This window comes from Falco cherrug, chromosome 3, assembly GCF_023634085.1.
Source record: "Falco cherrug isolate bFalChe1 chromosome 3, bFalChe1.pri, whole genome shotgun sequence".
NCBI classification, from domain to species: domain Eukaryota; kingdom Metazoa; phylum Chordata; class Aves; order Falconiformes; family Falconidae; genus Falco; species Falco cherrug.
Window position 1 is genome coordinate 39,256,971 of NC_073699.1, and position 27,006 is coordinate 39,283,976.

The 27,006-nt window shown below is 38.0% G+C and overlaps 1 protein-coding gene across 1 annotated transcript in view; it reads right to left on the bottom strand.

The window, feature by feature from the left end:
• The window catches only part of ZFHX4 (zinc finger homeobox 4), a 149,520-nt gene that overhangs the window by 6,242 nt on the left and 116,272 nt on the right, over positions 1-27,006 (bottom strand). Inside the window, exons 5-9 of the mRNA XM_055705813.1 lie at positions 19,702-19,818; positions 13,356-13,489; positions 13,001-13,201; positions 10,063-10,180; positions 3,819-9,212 (exon numbers count right to left, since the gene is read on the bottom strand). Coding sequence (XP_055561788.1) covers positions 3,819-9,212; positions 10,063-10,180; positions 13,001-13,201; positions 13,356-13,489; positions 19,702-19,818 — 5,964 coding nt within the window. The remainder of the gene's footprint in view (positions 1-3,818; positions 9,213-10,062; positions 10,181-13,000; positions 13,202-13,355; positions 13,490-19,701; positions 19,819-27,006) is intronic.

The window sequence follows — 27,006 nt, forward strand, 5'->3', positions numbered from 1 at the left end:
CTAATCATGAAGAAACACTCTAATCCTGCTAACTCTTTTAAGTGACTATCAAAGAGGAGAGCCTTCTCTTTCACTTGGAGGAATCACAGCTAAAATATACAAATGAAACCACTACCAATGGGCCAAAAGTAAACAGAGAACAGAATTTATTGCCCTAATAATAAGGAAAGTAATTGCTGCTGAATCAAATTTCTCTCTTGACAAGATTTCAAAACCCACTATATACATATTACCTAGTGATGTGTGCATTCTTGGAAAAAGCTGCTGTGAATCTTCAAGGCATCTCAGGCTTAAGTGATGTGCAAAGAACTTATGGTAATGATGATGGCATTAAAAGGTTCATAGAACCAATATTAATAGCCAGAAGCAAGATGAAGCACTAGTTTTCTGCAAGGGATCACAGGTAAAACCACAAGGCTAAGAAGAAAAGAGAACGTGAATTTTAAGAACAGCTGAAAAGAGCAGGTGAACTCTTCTCTACACAGTCACCTAGAAAATAAGAAGGGGCAAAGAACAAAGATGAGCTGGAACTAAAATTCTCTATTAATTAGAAGATTAGAAGTCCACCAAATAATTCATATTAGGAATTATGCTGAGCAAACATACCAGTAATTTTGAGACCTTGCTCAGCATTTGGTGCCCACAAGATGGTATAATTACATGATCTAGAGAAACGTATGCCACAGGTGAGAGGATTCTTTGACTTATATCATCCTAGAACCACACAATAATTCTGATATTAAAACCCACTTGTTTTAGAACAAAATAACTTAATTTAAATGTAATGGATCCTTTCATTCAGAAATGAAGCTATCTTATTTTGACAAAACTAATAATCTTTGCAAATAAAAAGTCCAGTTTGAGCACTACATAAAGAATATAAAACAAACTGTAGTTTGAATATTTCCATCTTTTGTAATTTAGCATTATTTTCAAGTGTTCCATTTCAAATGTTTTGTAAAAGCAAATATTGCATTTTTAAAAGAACAATATTTTGAAAAACTTAGGTGGGTTTTGTACCTTTTGGGGAACCCATAAACAATACGGGATGCAAGAATATGAAAGTGAAATCCCTCATAAACTTTTATTAACCAGTGAAACTAATCAGGCTGATTTCTCTGTCTAACATGAATAAAGAGAAACACAAAAGAGAACTTTCGATGTGATGTTTAGTATTATAGTTTCACTAGTTCCCTGTCTTAGCAAACAGCAAACACATTCTTTAAAAGCAAGGATCTTACTAATGTTGACATTGTCCTTTAAACAAACATGTAGAACAGAATGGATGGGCTTTGCCACAGGAAATACAGTTACCACCCCTGTAAGCATCAGTGAAAACAGGTAAATATTTGGATATTAAGAGATCCCAGTGAGACTTCTTCTGAAGTACATTTTTGGGATTGGGTCTTAAAGAGAAGATGTGACACACTTGCAGTGGAATTAACAAGTACACTTGAAGTATAGGGTAGTGAGTCATCAGGGAGTTAGCTTCAGAAAATCCTTGATGCAAAGAATGGTGCAGAACTGTTGTCCTGCTGGCTTAGAATACACATGCTCCTGGAAGACCCATAGTTAAAGAAAACTTGCTTCAAGCCCTGCTTCCAAAAAGATACTTCTTAAACAATTCTTAATATCAAATATGAAAGTGAACTGTTAGCCTGGGCAGAGCAGAGAAAAAAATAGAAATGGGTTAATTAGGTGCAGGAAATACTAGTGTTGAGCACGTACTGGAGAACATCTGAGTATATTACTGTTTTTCTATTACGAATGATTAACATGATCTACTTTTTTCTACTCACTATGACTGTTCCATTATGTATCATTAGGGAATGGAGATTTATGCATGCAAGTATTTGCTAGGCAACAAAAGGGGGACGTAGGGGCTATTTAGCATATGGCAAAAGAAAAAGTTAACAATGAGATTCTACTAGCTAGTTTACACAGTGGGTTTTGCCCACAACGGGCTAATTAACCTTAAGAAGATGCAAGATGAAAGGAGGTAAAAATCCATCTCAATTGGCAGTACACTGTGTATGCTATGGTACTAATGATTTCAGTTTATCTCAAAGAAGAGATATTTGGCAGAAATCAGAAAATCTGAAAATTGAATTATTATGGACCAGTTGACCTGTAATAATATCTTTTTTATTATTAACACGACAATCTACAGACTCTGAGGCCACATCAATACTAGCAAGTTAAAGAGTACCATAAGAATGGTACTGGCACTGTTTTGGCCTGGGCCATCCATCATTCTCCTAAACGAATCCTGAGCATAGCTGAGAGGCTATCATGGCTCCACGACCATTCCCAAGACTCACTTTGCATGGGGACTACCTTTTTTTAAAAGTAAAACAATATAATAATATTTTCACCAGAAAATTTCATTTAGTAGTGTCAACAAAGTCTGAGAGTTTCTAAAGCCCATTTTACCTGAAGGTCAACCTAACCAAAGCTATTTAGTGAAGTTATATGGAGAAACCATATCTATAACTTTAATGAACAACAACCAGCCGTTTTTGGACCTGGACACTATATGCCATTAAGAAGGAAATACAGCAACTTTATATTTCCTTTATATGCACTCTCTGTGCCAATAATTGTTTGACAAAAGCCAGAGGGCACTCAGCCAGAGACTCCATTGTGGAAGGAAAGCCATTCTGATCCAATGAAGAGAAAAACAAGATGCTTTGACCACCACTTAAGGAAACAATAACATGATCATCATCAATCAAAGCAGAGCTGGCTACAAGAGAAGACATTGCTACGGTCTTAGTATGTCTAGCAACACTGGTGATTAAGTGTTGGCGAGTACCTTACTTGCCAAACTAAGTTGCTTTCTAAATCAAAGTTTAGAGATCAACAGCAAGTGGAATTATGGGATAAAATGATGTGAGGGGTCTTAACCAGCTCCCTAACTCTGCTGTGCACATATTTGATATGAATGTGCAAAGTTAGAAGATGAATGGGAGAGCTTCAGTCTGAAAGGCTGCACTCACAGTGAACTCTGACTGCAAAACTGGAGCCTAATACAAGAAAATAAATTAGGTTCATTCTTTGAGGACTAGACAAATCACTCTGCAAAAAACTTGATTCTCTAACGTCAGTGAAACTTACTGCGAGAAGGAAGTGTTTTCCAATGTGAGCAAAAAAGAGTCAAACCAGAGTCAAAACAGTCAGTAAAACAGAGGTATGTGTTCAGTTAAAAGTGCAAGCCCAAATGAAATGGTACATGTCTTCAATGACTTTACAAACTAGTGGCAGGAGATATTCAGCAGCTCTTGGAATTTGGATCACAGTGAAACTGCCATTACAAATCACTTCAACAAAAACCTTCTTATCTTAGCAGGCAATTATTTAGAAATATGATAGAGGGTCTTGGGCAGCATTTTATTTTAAATATTTATTCTGAATTAAGCAACAGGTTGGACTGGTCTAAGGGGTGGACCAAATGCCTGATGAGCCAATAATGTGGGAATTGCTATTTTGTGTTTCATCAGATGTTACTTCAAATTACTACGCTATTGTTATATTGCTTTCTCACAGAAGCCTAATATGGACTAAATAATTTCTGTCAATTAGATTTCAATTAAATTTTTGGAGGTTTTTTTTTTCTTGCTAAATCAGAGATATCATCCAGGCTACAGCAACGATCAAGAATTGTACTCAGTATACCTCACAGCAGTACTTTTTAGATACCCACACTTGTCTCACAAGCACGATATAAGTGCATAATATGCTGTGGTTTAGAAGGGGATGGTGACTATGCAAGATAAGCAAATTAATAACATGAGAAAATCATCCCCTTATAGACTTACTGTTTGAACTTTGTGGAAATCCAGGTAAGGAGGATGGACCATTCATTCCAGGCAGAAGAACAGGAGGAAGGCCAGGGAGTCCTGGATAAGCTGCTGGCAAACTGATACCATGAAGAGAACTGCTGTCCATCATACCTGGCTGCTGTACTGTTAATCCTAGCACATCAGTAGCCTTCTTTATGCGATCCAATTCTTGCTGTGCCATCAGCTGTCTAACCGTTGTAGGAGCTAAATAATCTTTCTCCCGATCTAACTGACTTCCCACAGTTTCTCTCACTTTTGTAATATGTTGTTTGGAAAAGATATGATCTCTAATGGACAAACGCGCGGAGTATTTCACGCCACATAGAGAACATTCTGGCTTTGTCCCATCAGGTCCAGTCTGATTTATCATGAATGGCTTCCCTATGTTAATTTTGAATTTCTTTTCTTTAGCCCGGGCGTTCTGAAACCAAACCTGGACCACACGTTTGGGCAGGCCAATCTCATTCCCTAGCATTTCACATTCCTGCATTGTTGGAGTCCGGTAGTCACTAAAGCAAGCCTTAAGAACTTTAAGCTGAAGGTTACTCATTTGTGTTCGGAAACGTTTGTGGCCTGGACGATCACTGTTTTTGGATTTAAAGGGATTGCTAGCTCCAAACGGGTTAGGTGAACTTGGATCAGCTATGCTTGAAGTTTCACTGCGGTCGGCATTATCATCAGGGTCATCAGTAATGTAGTAACTTTGGTCGTGATCACCATCTTTTTCACTGAAATGTATTGAGGGGCTTGTTAGGGAAAAGAGAAATTTATCATCAGTGTTCTCATTTGTAGGTGTAGTTGCAGTTTTTGATAGTGTGTCATTCACAAGTGGTTTTGGTTCTTTGGGAGGTGATGCAGGTTTTGCATCCCCTGAACTGCCAGTTGTGGTTTCCATTTCATTGTTCCCCTCATCCCCTGTTGTGGCATCACTAATTGCTGTATTAATTGATGAAGTCTCATCGAAGTCAGTCTTGTTTTGATCATACCCAGAGTCAGCAGGAGGGGCATTCAAAGTTTCTATATCCTCACTAGACTCTGCTTTAAAAGAAGAAGGACTTAAGAGGTTCTTCGGTGACATTTCTGCAGTTTTGCTAACAGGGGTTGATACAGTGGAGGCTAATTCATTTTCACTTGATAATTCAGTTTTTGCTAATGACAGTGATGGGTAATCAAAAAATATGTACTTTTGTGGACTTTCTCCTCCATCTTCAGCTGATATCAAAGGACTCGGAGGCAAACTATAACCAGCCTGTTTCCCTTCATTCCAATGTCGAGAGCGAATGTGACTTTCTAAAGCTGATTTTGCTTTAAAGAGAGCTCGACAAAAAGGACACCTTTTATGGGATTGGGCTGGACCAACTGCCCGGAATTGTCCCTTTCTTTCTCGGGCTCTTGTGTTCTGAAACCAGACTTGTACAACTCTCTTTTTCAGTCCCACTTCACGTGCAATGTGATCTAACATCTTTCTGGTGGGGTTGGAATCTAGTAAGTATTTTTCATAGAGTATTTCCAGCTGCTCTGGAGTAATTGTAGTTCTTAAACGCTTATCACGATGTTGATCTTCTCCACTGTTTCCTCCCTCTTTCTCACTACAATTATTGTCTTCTTTATCATCTAGTTTTCGTTTCAGGGAACCAGAAACTGTAGCAGGGTGTGCTGTATGTGATGAGCCAGATTGTGGTGGCATCTGAGCAAGAGAACTATTAAGTAACTGTCCAGTCATCAAAGGATTATTTGGATCAAATATCATATAGGGCATATCCATTGGTCTTTCTAAAAACTGTGAGTGAAGAAATTGGTTTTGGGCTGCTAGAAAATGCATGTGCTGGTGCTCTTGCCAAAGCTCTAGAGTTGGAAAGGCAACTGTACACTGATCACATTGGTACTGTAATAACTGAGGAGGTAGACTGTTCTGTAGAGAAGTCATTGAAATTGGTAAAGGACTGGAAGGAACAGGCGTGGTTTGTGATGCAGAAGGAGGTCTCCCTACTATCTGTGATTGTTTTTGTTGCTGTGGTTGAGAAGCTGGGGGCTGAGGGTCCGAAGAGGTTACGGGAGTAGACTGTACTGGTTTGGTGCTTTGGGAAGTTGTATCAGTTTGCTTAGAGATGGTTTCATTTTGTTTTGGTTTTTCTGTGGACTCTGGTTTAGGAGAAGCCTTCTCAGGTTCTGGTTTGGGTGATGGAATCAAAGGAGTGCTAGAACCAGAGCCAGAGCTTGCTGCTGTGACTGCCAGGCTTTTTGATGAGTCATTTTGGCCAGAAACTGTGCAGTTCTTATACACTGTTTGATCAGAGGCATCCATAGAATCTTCAGTTTGGCTTTCATCTTGAGCATCATCATCTTCATCTTTATAACACTGCTTTTTCTGATGTGTAATCAAATCAAATATTCTGGGGAAAACCACACTGCACTTTTTGCACTGATATTGCATGTTACTAGTTCTGATGTAACGCTCATTCGTCAGCTCCCTTTTCTCATTGTCTTTAGTTTCAGCTTGATTTTCATAACTTTTGCGAGCTTTTTGTCGTGCATTTTGGAACCATACGACAATAACTCGAGTAGGTAGGTTAAGTACAGTTGAAAGTTGTTCAATTTCATCATCCTTTGGATAAGCATTTGTGTCAAAGAAGTCTTGGAGGACACGAAGCTGGTAGTCAGTAAATCGAGTCCTAGATGATCTCTTGCTGAAAGATGCATCAGACTTGTAAGGTTCTACAGCTGAAGGTTGAGGATCTATTCTGATATCTTCCAATACTGTTATAGGAGGGTTGCTGAAGTTATATGGAGAATCTTTATTTCTCTGTCGTTCTTTAAACAGTGTATTACGAAACCAGTGCTTGATAACTTTCTGTGAAAGACCAGATTTCTCAGCCATTTCTTGGATCTGCTCTTCACTTGGAGAATTGTTAATATCAAAATAGGCCCGCAAGATTTTTAACTGGTCATCTGTGATTCTTGTACGTGGGCGCTTGAACTGAGAGTGCCGCAGGAAATTGGGATCTAATCCCAGCTGCTGCTGACAAAGCTGGGTAAGATCTGCAGATAAAGTATCCATTGGTGGCAACTGGAGGGCAAGCTGAGGAGGCAATGCAGGATGCTGCACTGGCTGCATCATAATTGGAGGAAAAAGTGGGAGATCAAGTGAAACGGGAAGCTGGACTTGAGGTGGGGCTGATGGTGGCGGTGGTGGAGGAGGAGGTGGTGGTGGTGGAGGAGGTGGCGGTGGTGGTGTGGGTGGTGGAGCTTGTAAAGGAGTGGGAGTTGTGTTTTGAATTTTTCCAGCCCCAGATGAAGAAGGCTGAGAAGTTGGAGGAGGAGGAGGCGGTGGTGGTGGAGGAGGTGGTGGTGGAGGTGGTGGTGTTTCTGGGGAAGATGGAGAAATTGGGTAAAGCTTGTCATACGCCTCCCTGTACTGTCGGGCAAACTTTTCTAAAGCTCCATATGGAAAAAACTGTCCATGCACATGTTCTTGATGACTTTTCAGGATAAGAACATTGGAAAAGAGCTTACTGCAGGTTCCACATTCCAGTTTGTCTGTGTTCTCACCTTCACCAGTCTTGCTTTTTTTCTGCACTTTTTGTCTGTTCTCATTGTACTGGATAACTAACTCAAACCCAAAGTTCTCCAGCAAAGCCTTGGCTGCATTCCCCCTTGCCCCAGAAGCTATTCTGGGTGGTGGGATGGCTGGTTCTGAGGATTTTGGCTTCTTCATATCTTTGTTTTCTTTTAGTCCTTCATTCTCATTAGTAAATTCTTGCTTTGGCTTCTCTTGCTTCTCAGAAATTTCTTCTGACTCCTTATATGATGGCATATCCTTTATCAGCTGGCAGTCTGTACTTACTAAGGTATTCTGCTCTGCTTTCATCAGCTTGCTACTTTGCTGCTGCTGTTTTTGGGACTGAAGTTGAGGTTGGGTGGATTGATACTGTTGTGCTTGTTGCTGCAGTATCTGTAGCTGTGTTTGTCCAACATGGTGCTGAGTTTGTATCTGCTGCTTCAAATCTTCTAGCAGTGATCCTGTCATACCAGCCATTCCGGGCATACCAAATGTGGCAGACCCAGGCAAACCCAGATCTGGGCTTAAGCTAAATTCTGTCCCAGGTATATAGAATGGGAAAAGGAACTGAGGCTGTTGAAACTGCAGCAGTGCTTCTGGTGTCATTGGAAAGTGAGGCAAAAAAGCTGGGTTTAGAAACTGGGGTTGAAAGAACGCAGCTTGCTGCTGCAGTTCATGCTGTAGTTGCATTTGAAGTTGTGCTGGTGACTGGGGTGGGTGATGTGTAGGCTGAGCAGAAATTAATTCAGAAGCTTGCTTTTTATTTAATTCTTTGGCATCTAAATGTGTTTCTTTGCTGTTAACTGCTGGTAAGCTCATAGATTCTAGCATTCCTTGGCTGGGGCTATTAACATTCCCTGCTACACTATTTCCGCTACTTATATTACCACTTGGTTCTAATTTTGCAGCCCTTGCCTTTGTCTGATGAAGCACAGATCTCATATGGATTTCCAATGTAGAACTTTGGCTATACGCAACATTACAAATGCTGCATTTGTAGGGTTTGTTGTCAGTGCTGCTGTTTGTATCTTGAGGGACAGGACTTGATGCTTCCTGCAGAACCTTTTTGAGTTTATGTAGATGGGACACTGAGTTATAGTGGACCAAGAGAATGTTCTTTTGGGTGAAAGACTCTTTACACACTGTACACTTATACGGGCGAGATGGATCTAGAAATTTTTCCATAGTAAAATTTGGCCCTTTTCTAAAAGGTAAGGTCCGCTTTGGTTCTGAGCTCATATCATCTGGAATAGAGCTACTATCACTTCCTACAGGACTTGCTTTACCTTCCTGGTCCATCTCATAATCTCTTTCTATTTCCTGTTCTAGTGCATGATCATCTTGTGCCATACTTTCATTTTCTGCCCAGAGTTCACCATTGACCGGTAAAGATGCACACAGCTGCTGAAGTTCAGCTTCATTGAGTTCAGGGTGGCCTGCTTCCAAGTGTTTTTTTAAAGCCTGGAATGTACGGAAGCTACGTTGGCAAAGACTACACATGGTAGCTGCCCGAATAGCATGATACTGGGAATGTATCTGAAGCTTCTGCATAGTCTTAAAAGCCAAGCTACAATGGTTACAACGGTACTTATAGACATGGCGGTCAGAAACAGAGAGCTGTTGCTTCTTCTGCTGTTCATTTAGCTGATCTGTCATTGAGTCAGTGGTTTTTATATCTTTACTGCTGCTCTTATTCCAATCTGGTGTTTCAGTAGATTCCTTAGGTGGCTTCTGTTCCTCGCTCTTAATTTCCATTCCAGTTTTTGATTCATCAGTCCCAGGGGTGCTTTTCTCATCCACAGGACTTTCACCTAGTTAAAGGAAGTGAAGTGTCTTTTATTCAAGTAGAAAAAAATAGTATATAGTATTAATTATTTTTTTTTCATCACAAATCGAGAGAGGCACCCGGTATGCCACATTTTGGCCTAGAAAAATATAGCAACCCATCCCTGCTCCACACAATAAAGCAGACAGGACCAACAGGAGGTTAAAAAAAAAAAAAAAGTGATAAAACCCAAACACAATGATCAGCCTGGCTGTGGCAGTTGTCCCAGGAATGGCATAGGGCTTGTATTTGTCATAAGGTAGGAGTTTATTGGTACAATGGGAGCACCAAACAAGAAAAGGAAATAAACAGTAGGAGAGAGAAAGGGAGTAGGAATGGGGACAATAGACAGGAGAGATGATTAGAAAGGAGGAGGAAAACAGTCTGAGGAGAGAGGGAGGATCATGCTGTGAGACGTAGCAAAGCAGCTTCCCAGCACAGAATACAGTAAGCATCCAGGATAAGAAGACTACTATTGGAAACGCAGGCAGAATCATTTGCCTAACATTTCCCATCAATGTTGGTGAAAGTGCCACTGTCTTTTAGGACTGGGTCTTATTTGCTGGTTAAATAAGGAGGGTCTTATCTTCAAAGTGGCTAGGCACTACTGTTTAATTTTACCTCTACCAAAAGCAAACAGTCTGGCATACTCATGCATCTTAGTGGCTCTGCATGGGTGCATTCAGCCAAATTCAGACCCCTTGTTATCTTTCTTTTTTTCTCTCTGTGGCTATATGCAAGCTAAAGAGGATTCAATTTACTAAGAAAGAAATGGGTACTTTATTTCTAAATTGCCCGTACAGAGCTTTTACATGTCTGAGCTTTTTATTGCATACCTGGATATTTCCCAGATCCCTCAGCTGTAATAGTTGCAGGTGTGTCACGTTCAGATTTCTCTGAAGCAGCTGCTGGCAATAGCATACTATTGGGCATCATGATATCTGGTACAGGAACCTTTGAAAATGAAGAACACAGTATTATTACAGGAAAAGTCATACTATTCAATACTATACAACAGTATGAAATTATAATTCAGAAGATCCACCATATCTGGACTAAAGACTGCCAGTACTAAACCAAGATCTTGATTCAGTCCTTGACAATGGTTTCTGACAGACCACAAATCCAGACCATTAAATGCCCCTTGGTGGAGAATCAACTCAAAATAATCCACAATAAGGTGATGCTATAGAACTACATACACTCAATATTTCATTGGTCTCAATGTCACCACAAAGAAGATTTTGCTGGCTATGTCAGGTGGTCAGATTTGTCAGGAGAATTTTTCTCGGACATCCCCCAAAGACAGAGATCATGTTGAAATATGGTCACCAGTCAGTCCTTGACTGAGGGCATTCCCACTTTGCTTCACCTGTATTGGTTTTTAAACAAATGCTGGGCCTTCTATGATCTTTGAAAGAACATTATAATTTTATTTCCGTATAGAAATAGCAACTTTTTTCCATTTAAAATAAGATTGTTCTCTTTCTTGTCTTAAATTGCTTATGTATCTTCTTCAGACTGCTTTACCTATTGTGTTATGTTTTCAAATTATAGACAGAAATCTTTGAAGGATGTACTCTTATAGGTGTCTGATAGTACTCAGTTTAGTTAAGTTGACATGAATATTTGCTCTACACTTCATTTTCCTTTTCCTTAGAACTTTAAAACATACCATATCTGAATAAAGGATTTTCTAGGTGCTCATACTAAGACTTAGCAGGACTGGGTTCAAATGGCAATGCCAGATTCTGTCTAAAAGGCCTTGGGTAAATAATTTCAGACTGTACTGCAGCTCCTCATCTCTAACATTAAGGATTTTACTTCCTTGCTTCATACAGAGGTAACATGAATATCCATAGCAGAGATTTCTGAGTGGTAAATTTCTATAATAATGGAAGTTACATACATTAATAACTATAAGTAGAAACACCTTTTCTTCCTCTTTAACAGTTTAAGAAATTATTTTAAACCTTTATTAGGATACACAGGAATTTTATATACGTATATTTGTATGTACGTATGTATGCATGTATGTATACTAATTGCCTATTGGAAAAAATACTCTAGACATATTTTTAAAAGCTCAGGGCTTAGTTTATTTGTAATTTAAACATGCCATTAATAGCATCCTCTCAGAGGACTAGTGACTTTGAGTTTATTTGGGAGGGAAGAACTTTAAAAAAAAAAAAGATGTAGTTAACTCTAAGTGTCCCACAGAAGAAAAATATGCTATAGATGGTGTATCGTCATGGTATATCACCATGGAGTTCAGCTATAGAGAGAGTATATTACTGCTAGAAATTAGGATAATTTAGATGCGCAATTTAGACAATTATGTTGTGCAATCTCTTTCTCTGCCAACAAACATTTTTTTCCTCTCAGAAACAGTGAGACAATTCCCCAGCACCTGGAGAGGAAAGGAGAGGAGAGGAGATACAGCACAGAGGGAATCATGGAGAACTTGAGAAGAAAGCTAAAAGTGCTTAGCATGGAGTGGGGTGGGGTCCACATGTTCCCAGTTTCCTAAAAGGGTCTAGGAAAATTAAATGTCTACTGCATTTTCCTTGTGGTGGGCCACAGCTACATAGTCTGTCAGAGCTATAGTTAGTAGAAAACCAAGGAAAGGAAAAGAAGAATACACAATTCTGTATTTGCTTATCAGCACTAGGCACAAGGCACCCTACCCAGACCTTTAGTCAAGAGCTCTTTCAGTTCTTTTTTTTTTTTTTCCTTTTTTTGCCACTTTACTTGAGAATGAGGTGGTAGGCCTACAACCACAACCATATAAAGGAGTCATCTGTGGATACAGAAATAAATCCTTAAGGAGGTGGATCCATGAGATTTCCAAATGCATTTCCTTCTAAAAAGCCAAGACAACCAGAATTAGGGTCTCTTGGGAGGTCTCTTTTCTAACTGAATCTATGCTGTAATAATAAATATGTTTTAAACCTGGCTGTGTCTTTACTGACATTGTTTTACAAGGTGCCAAGTCATTATTTTTCACAGAAGTTTATTGTTTTGACATGGTTTGTACAATTTTGCAGTGAAGAACAGGATTCTCATAGTGAGGTTGGAATGGAATTCATCCTCCAAATAGAGTTTGCTGGTTATAGCATTCATCTTGATCATGGGGAGGCTAGTTAATGTCCCTGTCTGATCCAGGTTAGGTACTTAAAATCAGATATTCCATATCATAAAGAACAGACGTAACTGGGTTGCTACCTATTCTTGAACTTGCCTTTCTGTTTCATATGCACATTCATTTACAAAAAACCTAAAGGATCTTTTATGTAAGAAACAGAACATTCACTATAAGATAACCACGTTCTCCAATAAGCATCACTATTGATATTTTATAGTGAATTTCATGTAATATAATGCAAGTACAGCCCAGCTATACACAGGAATCTGTTTACATTTGGGAACTACATTCTACAGGGAATTCCTATTATTTTGCAAACAGAAGTCGCAACACCTCTGGGACCTGGATATTATTAGATCAAATTTATAGGTGTACACTTAGAGACATGGACAGGCTTGATTTTTCCAAGGTTAACATCAATGAGGAACTGCACGTTTTCAGCATCTTTGAAATCCACCTTCAGTCATTTCCCCAAGAGGCATCAGTCACTGGACGAGGTGGCAACAGAATCTAAGACTCCTGAACTACTTCCCTCTTCAGGCTACCTGAATACTATGTCACAACAAATACGTTACCCAGAGACCCAAATACATTTCTGTAGTATGCACATCAGTATTTGGAACACTTACTGTCATGAGCAGTTTCTCCACACAGTCAGGAGACACACTGTGCAAATGGGTCAAATGAAGCTGGAGATGCATTTTGTTGCTGAGGACATCCTGGCAGAGGGGGCAGCAGATAACGGGTTGCATTGAATGCTGTGACAGGACATGCATCTGGATACGATTTGGGTCCCTGCTATTGTAGTTACAATAAGGACATTGATAGAACTGAAAAAAAATCAAATTAAGATGCGGGCTATTAGTTAGTATGCTTTTTATAACTTGCTGATATTGCTGTTTTAACAGCATATCATCTCTGTTTCATTCTTGAGTTATTTGAAAGAGTTCTAGAATGCAATTAAATTGTTACATTTTCTTTTACCTGCTCATGACAAAATTTATTGTCCTCTGGAGGCTTTGATTTTTTAGTTGCACCATCCTCTTCTTTTGATAGAAGAAGCTGTTGTGCCCCTACCACAGTGTTCACTTTTGGTTCCTTCTCTGGTGTGACTATTCCTGTTAAAAAACATAATTTTAAAGAACATATTTCAAACTTTAAAATATCCTGGTTTACAAAGAGGGTCTGATTCCAAATGTTTATATTGTCTTTAAGGAGTTTTTAGGGGTTTTTTTTAAGTTATGGGAAAAAGTATATTTAAATAAAACAACTCTGGTAAGCACAAAGGTGAAAATACACTTTTATCCTTGATGGGGACTATAAACACATTTAAAAATGGACTCTACTGTTGAGATAACCTTAGGTTGCCTTTAAAGATTAATCAATACTGTGCAGCTCAGTATGAATTTGTGTATTATATTAAAACAAATCAGCTTTTGCTTTAAAATCCTGTTTTCCAAAATAATTAATTTGCTGCTGTTTAATTACCCTCTCTCTTTTCTAAACTGTCTGAGCAATATGATTATTGTGCTGTTTTGATAACTCCTGCCTAGTTACAATTTTGAAGCTGAATATAGTGAAGCTTTAAAAGAAATACTGTGGAGAATAGGATTTCAGAGCTAACTTAATATTAATTATATACAAAGATCAGTCATTTGGGATTGCCTTAGATGTTTACACTGTGAATTTTTATAGTCTGCCATTTGTGATCAAAACCAGAATATAATTGTTTTCTATAGATAGTTCTACTATTAAGTATTAAATACTATATTTAATATTATGCCTGAACTAGCTGTGCAATGCAGCCCAGTCTTGCACACATCAAAGAAAAGAGTGCAATTCTCATTTCCCAGTCCATCAGAAAATTCTTTCCAGCGTCAATTTGCCAGATAATCTCTTCTGCTAGGCTGGATATTACAAGAGCATTGGGTAGGCATGTCACATACATCTCACGACAAACACAAAACCTCATTTACCAACCATTCCAATCTCATCATAGTGCGGCATCATCTGACCTTTTTTCTGCTGTTTATTATGAGTATTTCTAATTTTAACTTTCAATTTTCACCATCTTCCAGTCAATTTGCAACTAAATTATTTCCAGGGTGAGGACACTATCACTGGACACTGGGTGCAAATACATCTTGAAATGCAATGAAGCTAAACCATTGATTGCTATCAGACCCAACATAAATATATAGTCCAGGGGTAATCTGATTGTATGCTGTGCATGAAGATTTATCTTGATTTTTTTCAATCCACATAAGGTTCATATAAATGAACAAATTGCACCTCATTGCACAATAACCTAGGATTAATTTAAAAATAAGGTCATGGATGTTTTGGGAACAAAGTAAACATGGACAAAGAAAATACCTAAATTTTTGTGTAGACAAAACCAAGAACATTATTATCAGTAGTAGTATTACTATTATTGTTATTATTATATAGACTTTGCCCAATATTTGATATTACGAGAGCAACTTAAAAGAGAAGTAAAATAAGAGAACAATTTTCAAGGTAAACACCAAATCCTCATGGTACAATAATAAACAATTGAAAACTGAATCATACAGGGACATTTTCTGAAAGGCATTAAAAAAAAAAATATGACATACATTAATGGTGATATCCCCAAACATTGTTTTTCATTCCTAAATTACTGATTATTTCTTTTGGTGTAATTTAGGCAAGTAATTTTTGCATGTTCTTGCTCAAATTAACATCTCTCTCTGCCATACCCTACTATTAATGACCAATTTGTCAACATTGGTTTAATACCCGAACAAGCTGCTTTTTGGACCCCACTGAATTTTTACACTCTCGGGAACTGATCCTGAAGGCCTCATTTAGATTGCTCAGTCAGTGCTGAGGCAACAACCTGAAGGACTAGTGATGCTTAAAGGCAAAATGTACAAGGTGCCATCACATAAGGCCCCATTTTATTACTTACTTTAGTTTATGATAATACAGTACTTCCTGGCCTACTTATATTTGTTTGGCAATAAACCATTATTATTTAAATGTCTTAACTGTGAGAATTCTGAAAAGTAAAAAAGTGACATACCATATTAACAGAGAAAGGCTGCTTCTCAGGTTTTAGAAGGATGGGTTCAAATTATTAACCTCTTTTCATTTCCAACTGTCAAAAATGTCTAACAGTTGACTACTGTTTCTTACCTTTATCATATGTCACTTTTAAAATATCCCTTTTTAAAGGCAAATGGGCAAGAATCTCTTCTGAATACAAGCTGGTGTAGATGGGCAGTTATAGCTGATTTTAAAAACCAAAATAAAACATTTCCACCTTCTCTTCCCCTCATCCTGTTAGATTGTTCTTACAGAAATCAGGATCCAAATCCTGCTCCAAAATTCTGTTGTGAAAAGGTGTTTAACTGTGTCTTGGCAGTGGTATTTAACTGCTAGTGAAATTTAGCTTGGAGTGCACTCTGTGTGTGCCTGGGCACACACAAGGTTAATAGCACACATCATCTTCCACCACAGGATGGAATAACTTAATTACTTCAAAGGGCCTATAATAATCATGAAACACATAGTTCTTGTTTCTATAAAAACAAGGCGGGGGGGTGGGGGGGTGGGGGTGGTTAAATTTTCTTTTGCGGTTAATATAATAAAACCCTAGAGTTATAAAACACTGTGCTGGGGTCAATAAATGCGTAACAAAGCACAGCTTTTTACTGAGTTTCCTATGATATTTATATAAACTGTTGAAATTTACAAAGGCTTTGTTGTTTTTGTTGTTGTTGTTGCTCTGGTTTCATTCAACCCCAAGCACTGTTACTTCTTAAGTGACCAAAGTTACATTCGGCCTGTAGTAAAGTAACCGAGTCTGTGACTTATGATAAGACTTGCAAAAAAAGGAGGGGCTTGATTCTTCCCTCTGGCATGGGGACACCAGTCGCCCCTGCACGTGGTGAGGACTGAGCCCCCCAAGCCAGAGTCTACATGCCAAAACCAAAGGAGATCAGCTCCTCACACAGTGGTCCAGCTATTACAACTCAGTGCCTCATCTTGCTGTATCAGCTTTCTTCTTTCTGTGTTGAGTTCACTGCTTTAAGGGAGCTTTCTGTAGGGAGGCTGAACAACCTTACAGCCTTATAGGAAAAGCGTTGAAGGAGGAGGGAGAGAGGAGAGAAAATATTATGGTCCCAAGCATGCTGTGTGGCAGTTTTCACAGCTAGATGTTCCACTGGCATGCTATTCTTACTAGGCAGCTGTAGGAAAAGACTAAATTCAGTTGCTATTCATGTTTTAAATACACACTTTTTATTCTTGAGACACATTATTTGTTGGGGTTTTTTTCTAAGTGTGAAAAAAACCTGTAATTAATTTTATAATATAAAATATGCAACATTATTTCAGATGAATGATGTAATTTCAATACATTTAGCTCAAAAACTAAGTTTAATTATAAATAAGTGCCATGAAATAGACTAATCAATGATTGCCTGTCAGTTACAGAACTATTTAACTTGTGTAAGATTGCTAATATAAAGATGACATTACTTACTGCAATTCAGATTTCATCATCTTTGTAATATTTTTGAAGCCCCAAAATAAAATAAAATTGTTTGTGTGACTAACAAGGAGAAAGTTAATAAAATATATATAATAGTGAGAAAAAAATCCTGGGAAAGCCATAATCAAAATACTGTTTTCTTATTTATGAATCTATGTATTTGATGAAGATTGCATAATTTAAGACTTCTGACAGATCAGATGATGTTATTCAGCCTCAAAATGATTCTAAAATTATAAATACTGGTAGAGTATTCTTTCTAATTAGAGTAGAATGAAAGGATAATTTTCATTGCAATAATGAAGGTTAATTTCCATCCTTCCTCATGTTTACTACCTTATTAAAAAGTGCTCCCCTTAGCCATGGCAGAGACATATTACATTTTCAATGCAAATGTATTAATCTGGATAAATTCCATATTAATTCTTGCACTGCATAGAGCTGTAATTTGGATTATAATTAATCTAAAGTGGCACTAGATTTAAATGACAATATAAATGAGGCATTAGTAGGGTTTTCTATTCTGAATGAATATTCAACAAATATAACTTGCATATTGCCAACTCTCATTTTGAAAGCTCTACTCCTTGAGATAAGGTAAGCAATACAGCACAACAGCTTACACAAACATGCTGTTACTAAATACATGTTAATCCTTTCTCGTCTAATAGATTCTATGCTAAAGAGGGGTCACACCACTTTCCTGTCTAACTTGTTAGTATTGTGATTAATTTATTGGTTTTCCTGAGATTTCTTTGGCAAGACTTGCAACACTCAATTCATGAGAAAGCCCAAATTAACATTCAATTATACATAAGCAGTTATGCAGTCATTAGAAATACTTGTCAGCTGAGCAAAAATTAAGATGATGGTCTGAATGTTACATATGAAGAATTAATTTAGATTAAGAAAATAAAAGTTACTAAAAGATTTAGGATTTATAGTACGAACTATTTTCTGCAAAGCACAAAGGCAATCAAGTATTTCAGCTCTTGTTTTTATATGAATCTTACTGCAAAGTTATTTCTGTAATTGCTGGCACGGGAATGCAGAACAATTATGATGGTTTTCTGTAGTGCACCCAGTAGGCATCTGGATATAGGTTTGTCCTAATTAAACTTGGCCCTTATGAGTGGCTAATCCTGATGGAATTTTGAGAATTCCCCTTCAGTATTTTTTTCTAGATTCCTTTTTTTTTTTTAACTTTTTCTTTTTTTTCTGGAGCTTTAATATTATACTCTTTCTTGAACAGCTATAAATGGACCTGCCTAACAAAAAAGAGGTCTGAGAACCTCCCTGAAGCAGTTCACAGTGTCCCCTAGGCAGAATGTATGGTAGGAAATGTAGGCTGCAGGTGGCTCTCACCCTTTTCTGTGAGTGTCCAGGACAGCCCCTGATGAGACTCCACAGGAGGACTTAGGTTGGCCTGGGAGCATGGCTTTACTGCACTGCAGACAGTTTTTACCAAATCAGAGCCAGCCGAGGGGGATATATGTTTTAAACCACAACACAGTTTCTTGCTCAACATCATCCTTGTCATCATTGGCCTTTCTTCAGTCTCTTGATCTCAAAAAAAAAAAAAAAGGACTGAAGAGCAGCTGAGGTTGTAAACTGTGATGGGTACTGACCTTAGCACATCAACAAGCAAACTTTAGGAAGCTTTAATCTTTAGGTCAGTCTTCTGAATTGATTTGGCATAAAAACAGCCATCTATAATATTTTTTTGGAAATAAATCCAAAAGTGTTTAAAATGTAGAAGGCAAATTACAGTATGGGAGAATCTGGGTGTAAAGAAACTCATAAGTAAAACAATATTTTCTCTACAACTATATGTCTTTAGAGAGAATACACCCTCCTTTGTATGCTGCTGTCATTGGTGTACAAGGAAAAGATATATGACTACCTGAAACTAATAGGCTTCAACCTGTTTCAGCACTTCTTCTGCTTCAGTGAATCCAACATAATGTAACTAGGTATAGCGTGCAGCAAAAGTAGCCAATGTAATATTCATTGTGACCATAGATTTCCATCTCATACATAAAAAGCATGGATGGAGTCACATATTTGCCAAATCAAACACAGAAAAAGCCTTGGGTATCTACACCAGATGCTGGCCCTGGGTTTGTTTGTGCACAAGTAAATGTCATGACATAGGGGTTTTGTTTTCAAAGACAGTAGCTTTCATTACTGGGCTTTGTCTATTCCAGGAGATCAAAATTACCCAACCCATAATCCGTTTTCAATGATATTTCCTCTTTCTTAGGCTGAATCATCTGTAAACTTTTTCACTGGATTTTGTGTATTTTTTTCAAAATGCCTCAAATAAATGCCCAGGAAGAGGCCAGATCCTTGGGAGTAACTGATCAGAGAGCAAGACCAAAAAATAATAATAACAAAAAACCCCACATTTTTGGGGTTAAAAGGGGGGCAAAACCTGATTGAAGAAAAAATTCAAGTGGTACCTAATCCTATGCTTATGAAAAATTAATATGCCATCAGAGGAATCACAAGTATAGCTAAGATTAATGAAAGGCGCTTAAAAAATTACAAGCACACAAACTGATTTGATTAAAAAATAATCTCACTGGTCGTCCTGTAATATTCTTCAACTTATCCGCATCTATCCTGTCAGATGGTTATGATTAAAAATAGGTCAATGGGAGGCTACTGATAGAAATCACATGCAAAATGCACATGCAATGAATAGTAGTGGGAATGTCCAGACAGTTTAAAATGAAAGAGCATTTCATAAGTTAAAAAAAGGGGGAAAACAAAATTCTAACATCTTACCAGAGTCTTTACTAGATTTTTTGCCTTCACTATTGTCTCTCTCACTTGAGTCTTTATCATCAGCCACAGCCACTGATGTACTTTTAGCAGACCCTTCTGTATCTTCACCTTGTTCTTCTGTGGATAAGCACAGAAAAGATCTTAGAGGAGAAACCCAGCAACCACTTAACAGCCGTTAAAGATATTTCAAGTAATAAGAACAGCACTAAAAGAGGGTAGCAAAACAGGGGGAAAGAGGGGAAGGGGGGAAGAAAAAATTTGCAATATTTCAGAATCTATCCAGAATTTTTGACCGTGTCTTCATCAGAGTTCCTGCTTTGCACCACTATGACAGATTTAAAGCCTGTCATTTCACATTCTTTGGCTAGAAATTATTTGTACTAAAATACAAACACACGCATGCACACACACACCATGCAGGCTGGAACAAAAGCAAGCATATGTAAAAATGCATCTTGGAGCCAAAAAAAAAAAAAAAAAAATAGAAAAAAAGGGGAATTCAAATATAAATCCTATTAGTGCAGCAGTATCCCGCTAATTGCAGTAAGTAAGTATTAGGTATTAGGTACTGTATTAAATATAAACCTCTGGCTTTGCGGGAGAAGTCTCAAATTCTGTCTCCAGGGGGAGCCATTCAGGATAAACGATGCAACTTGGTATATGGCTTCTGAGGAAGCAGCATTACCCACACCTCACTTACGTGTTCACACCAGCTAGATTACATGGAAATCTTCACAGTAACTCAAGCCCATTTAATTATTCGGTAAATCTTAGCTATGCTGCTACTGGTGGATTAATCTGTTTATGCAGTTAGCTTCTATGCTGGGGCTGTGTAGCACTAATCCGTGAAAGGCCCACTGTTCCTTTTCATCCTGTGATCATTTGTCTCTTACTGTGCTGATGTCACATTTTAATGAATTTTTAGCAATCTGAGTAATGCCAGATAACCAGACTTGCAACTCCCTACAGCACAGCATGCTGTTTTCATTGCAGCACACACACAAAAAAAAAATAAAAATCATATTTCCCAGTTCAGGTAGGAATTACATAAATTAGGAGGTGAAGGTAAAATGGGATTCGAAGCACCAGGCCGCTCGATTTCATAAAATCTTTAATGACCATATAAATTAACCCTGGAAAGGCAAAAGGTCACAGACACACATTTGCATACACTCTTCTATTCACTTTTGATAAGCAGAGCTTTTATGCAGGGAACATGATACAATTAACCCTTCAGGAGCCATACAAAATGCAGCTACCGACATTTTAAGTGTCAAGCATTAAGTGAAAATTACACACTGCATAAAATTTTCATTGTAAATGCTATAGTGATTGAAAGGGGAAATAGTAGCCCTCTTCGCACCCCATGTTTTATTAATAACATTCTGACAGCCGAATGAAATATCCTCTGTCATATGTAGCAGCTGAGCACAAAAAAATTGCTGCTTAGCGCCTTACTTGCCAGCCATGCACTGAAACTGTATGCCTAGGCAAACAACCCTCAGATCGATGTGGTGAACCTATCCAATTCTCAGCTCTCTGCAAAATCTTTTGTAAATCGGAAGAGAAAAACACAGCTGCAATTTTGGAAACCAAATCAAAACCAAAAAAAAAATAATCTCAACCACAGATCAATGTATTTCACATTGACATCGAAATACAGTAGGTAAGGACTAAGCATGCATGTCTGCTTTTGGAACAACACAGGGAGAAAGATGGTCCCCGCTTTAAAATATAATTGCATATATAAAAAAAAATTTCCATCAGAATGGAAATCCACCTCGTGCTGTTTTAGCGTGCTCCCCCCTGCAGTCCCCTGCCCCTCCCACAACGATAGCTAATCAAACATGGTAGGCATCCCTGTCGCGGCTGGAAGCAGGGCTGTGTTTGTCAGGGTGGCGGGGGAGCATGGTTCAGGATGCTGCGAGCCTGTGATCATGCCTGGCTCGGGCTGTGTTAATGCCGAGCGCGCACATATGAGGCTCATATCCAGTGTCAGGCCCCGTGGCCTCACAGAGCCGATGGCAATCCCTTTTCCACTCATCCTTGGGAATGGACGCATTGCTTCTTTTACTAGATTTACTGGCCCAATCCCCCTGGGCTGGAAAATGAAGTGTCAAAGTGCTACTGAGTGTCCTTATCTTGAGGGGACATAAAATTGTAAGGGCTATCGTGGCACACATTAATAAAACATTGTGTGTGTGTCAGGCAAAGAGAAAGAAAATTATGAAGGTACTAAAAGAAAAGCTACAGTATCATCTGGGTCTCATCAGACAATTTTTGCAGGGTGCTCTCCTGTTTTTCTGGTATGTGTTTTAAGTGTGAGAGAAATTCCCAGACATGTTCTCCTATACATCATCGTGGTGTCTGACCTCAGCCTGACCCTGGCAACAGTTTGAGAAATCTGAATGTGAACAAAGACTCTGTGTCAGCAGCAGGGAGAGATTGCGGGATAGACTTTCCCCATCAACTTAATCGCAAACAGCAGTTCCGAGGCCATAACTTTACAGGGCTCCACCAAGCCACAAACACATAACCTTTAGAGGTGAAACTGCCCCCCACTCCCCACCCCCCCTTCTGTGATTTTTCTCAGTCTTGTGGTGCTCCCTTTGATGTAGCAAGGCAATTAGCTCTAATGTTCAAGTACTGCAGACCTGTTTTATGGTTTGGAAGGTGAGAGCTGTTTATTACAGGTAGGCTCCTGGGGGCCATAAAGGCTTTGCAAATTTTTAATCATGCAAAAAACTAATCAAAATGTAACTTATACACACCATAAAAATTAATATCATTATTATGCATGGTATAAATTGCCTGCCTTGGCTTTCAATGGCACTCACTTCTTGAAAATACATTTGGCATTCATTTCAGAAATATGTATGGCATTCACTTCAGAAATAAATTTCATAGACAGAAATGATAATACAACTTCCATTCTCCCTCAAAATTACAGGCTTCAAAAAAAGGCTGTCTAAGATTCACACTGTCGTGACATTTATCAAAGGGACAAGATGGAAATACAACAGCCCTAACTTAAAAGCAGTTAGCGAATTACAAAAAATATCCTTAAGACCATTTGTTAGGACAGATATTGAGGATATGTAAAGAAGTGTAATGTGATGGCCCCTGCTCAAAGACACAAAATTATGAATTATTATGTATCAACAAAATACAATATGATGGTGTTACAGATTCCAGAGCAACTTCTAATGCTCTGTTTTAAATTTACAAGAGTCCTGCCTATATACATTTACAAATGTCAGCTTTGAAAATGAATAGAACACTGGATTCAAATGTACTTCAATGGTTTAATAACACTTACTATTGCAATATGATATTTTATTCACACCTGGTTTTATTTTGTCCAAATGCTGAAAATTTCTTTTGATGTTAGATGTCTTAAGTTTAGCCATTATCAACCTTTTTCCTCACAACTGACTTAGAATTAAACACAAAAATAAGGTTAGCAGTCTGCACTGAAACTGTAAAATAAAGGAAAATGGAAAAGCTAAGCTTCAGAGGTAATGTTAATTAGTTTATATTGTACATTATATATTCTATGTCATCTACTTTAGTATGTTAATCTACACGCTCAGGCCCCATCTCTATACCACTTTTATGAAGGAAAAACCTTATGACCTTCCCCAACCCAATGAAGTCAAGATATGTGATGATATCAACTGCAAAATCCAGGCCTCAGCCAAAGCTGAATAGCAGATACCAGCAGCAAAATTAGATTAATATTTGTACACAGATTAGAAAAGCCTGACTTGCTGAGATGCAAATACAGGAATAAATGCATCCACCACAGCCAAGGGAAGGTATAGGGAAACTAATAATATATTTGATATATTTTTTAAATATAATACTGAATAGTTAAAACAAGATATGGCCAAGTTGAAACAATGTCCTCTAATTTAAATGCATTGTGATAAGCATGGAGGCATATCAATCACCTTTCCCTGTGTTTTATCAGGGAGGCTCCCCTACTGATGAGTAGCACTGAGAGTCTGTCTTCAGGTCTATTTAAGAAACATTATTTTCAAGGGTTGATTTTGTTTGGGGTTTTTTTTTACATCACTGATACATCAATCAACAGTCAGTAGTTCCTGGTTTTGTCCTGTATTTTGTTGTTGTTGTTGGTATCCCTTTTGCTCTTTCCAAATTGCAAGTAATTTCCTAAATAAGGATGATCTACTAGTTGTGGGTGAGTAATTGTGGTTATGAGAAAGAAAGCAAGATTAAGCAAGTGTTTGTGGCTAAGGGCCGGATAGATGGGGAAAGAATAAATCAATCAACTAAAGTAGTAAGTAAATAAATATGAAATGAGAGAGATATTTTAAAAATAATTGGAGTTTGTTATTTAATATGTTCAATAAATAGCTGAATCAAGGTACCCATAGGTGCTCAGTACAGGTGTATCCCAGGTTCAACTGGTAGAGTGAATGGCTTATTGAAATTAACTGGCAGGATGAGAAAGTAACCACTAACAAAGGCTAATGGAGGGATGGACAGGCGACAGATAATGTAGGGAAAAGAGGAACAATTAACAAAAGAAAACAAAGGAAAAGACAGGGAATATGCAAGAGAAGAAAGAATTAACTGAAAGCAGGGCTTGTGGGTCTACTTCTGGGTTGTATTAGTTAGGCTACTTAGTTCATGAATTCTCCCTGACTTCTAGATTGCCATTTATTCACCCAAATATTCCAGAAAGTATCTGATCTATTTTCTGGTTGTTCTTGCAGAGCATGACTGAGGAACAGAATGCCTCACTCATTCAGGATCTTGACTTCATCTTCTAGTGGTCATATTTCATCTTCAAATAGGATTTCTAATTTCTTCTTTAGGGACTCAAGGGGCATAACAGCGTCAACCCGTTAATAACTGTTTCTAATCACTGTGTTATATTTAAAACTATAGCTGTTAGAAGGCTGAACTTCCTGCAAACAAGCCTATAATTAAGTGATGATCATCATATTGACCAGAAAGTGCTAACTGGCAGTTAGTATCAAATTGTACCATTTTGTTTTGTGGTGTATCATTTGAATTTTTATAGCAGTCTAATGCTTAATTTCTTCTGGTTGAAACATATCACTGTGTCAGAGGAGGGTGGCTGCAAAGCTGGCTGAGCAGAGCACGCCATGGTGGCTCCTTCTCAACAGCCATTTTATCCATCCGCTCCACCCAGCAGCCAGTATTCCCCACTCGCCATGCTCAGCCTCACCCCTTTGGTTGCTGGAGAGAGGCAGCTCTCACCTACCCTACTTCTTTTTGTTACTTAGCTTCTGGAAGTAGAAAAGATCCATTACCACCAGCTAACCTGCCCAGCACTTTACTATTTCCTAATCTAGGGGTTTATACTTTTTTTTTTTTTTTTTTTTTTTTTTTAACCACAGTCTACTTCCAGCTGCTGGAGTAGGAAAAGGAATGTTCTCCCCAGAAGTTTAGAGGGGTGGGGTGTCCTTTCCAGTCTGACTGCTGAGCAAGCTTTCTTTCTCTCTCATTGCTGGCTGGGATTGTCTGCTTTCTAGCCTCCTTCCTATAGTATCAGAGTAAATCAGGAAAAGAAGCATGTTTTACCCTGATAATGGTGTAAAATGTGGGGAAAAAATATTCTCAAGCTTATGCTAAGCCATACTGATTTATCAAAATATAGGAAGATCTGTGGTTTACATTTTTGTTGGTTTATTTCTACATTAATATTTTATCAAATATTTTGCAAGAAGCAAAAGAAGCATATGCTGACAAAACCATTAACAGAGAATGTCAGCTATTCAGAATGAAACAGCAATGTTTTCCAGATGTGATTGGAGATGTACAGTTAATCATTTATTATGCAAAAAGGGATACTTTTCTTACTTGGCCATCTCAAGAAATGCATTGAAGCATGAATCTATACTGAGAACAGTCTAACTTTTCCAACTGATCGGTACTTTTCTTTTGGCTGCCATTACGGTTCATAGAAAATGCTGTTTCCCCCATTAGCATAAGGCATGAAGAGCACAGCATTGTCTGACTTGAAGACTAATATATTTCCATCAAGGTTGTTTAGAAAAGAAAATAAAACCTTGTTGCCAATTCTTATTCAACATGCTGGATACACCCTGCCTAATTTCAGTCACTACTATAGGCTTCCTTTCTATGGAGGGAGAGACAGATCTCTTCAGGGCACAACTCAGGTTTTATGTAGGCTAAATTGCCTAATTCCTCCCTGACTACAGAGGTATTTTGGAGTTAAATTTGGTGTTTGGAGTGCAGACTTTTCACCTTGGCACTGTAGCTAAATGCTGGAAGTTAGGTGGATGAACCTAAGCCTAAGAGCCTGACCCAAAGCTCAGAAAGTCAATGAGCGACTTCTCATGACCTTCACCAGTTTACTGGGTGCTCATTTCTAGCCTGTAGAAAAAAAAGAAAAATACTGGATCTTCACAGTATTATTCACTTTTTTTTTTATCGTTCTTGTTCAGCTTGTTTTACTTTTGTGTTCTGTTCAATCTGTGTGTTCAACATCCCTTCATACACAAATGTTTCTACCATCTGATTTCTTTGCATTTTTTCATACCTCCTACTTGAGCTAAATTTCCAATACATCGTGTAAGTGGTGAGATATGCTCTCTGATTCACAGTTTCCAGAATAATCCTTTAGAGTGTATTTGTTAAGAAATACACAATGTTAATTAACAACTCATTTAAAATGTAATTTAAATGACATCTTTTCTTAGTGACTCAATTTCTGGGTTTCTTTCTGAAATACACTGTAAAATCCTTCACATTTACCTTCCAGACTTTCTGAATTATTCACCTCTTTTTGGCTCACTAACAGTATGTCTCTGAAATTATCTGTAAAGACTTCTGTTAGTGCATATATTTCTCCTTTGTCTTTTGAGAATACTAAAGTAAAAGAATTTATTTTCTTTGCCATCTCCTGATCATTTTGGATTGACTCTTTGTCCTCTGGTGATCTAGCAGACCTAATGACTCTTCTGCAGGCTTTCTATTTCTGAGATACTTTAAGAATTCCTGTTTAGCTTTTCTAGGTACCTTCATGTATTTTCTCCTCTTAGCCAACCTGTATGTTCAGTTTTATTAACATCACTTTGGCTTTATTCCCACTTTTAAGAATCCTTTTTTCTGACCTGAATAAATTCTTGTACTATGTCTTGTCATGTAACTAACTAAGCCCTCCAGTTTAAATATTCCTCTTTCTTGATGTTAAGTATCACAGGCAGAAGTAGGTGATCTATTTACAGTGAATAAATTTTTCCCTGAACATAAACACTTTCTGAATTTTTTAAAAATAACCTTTAC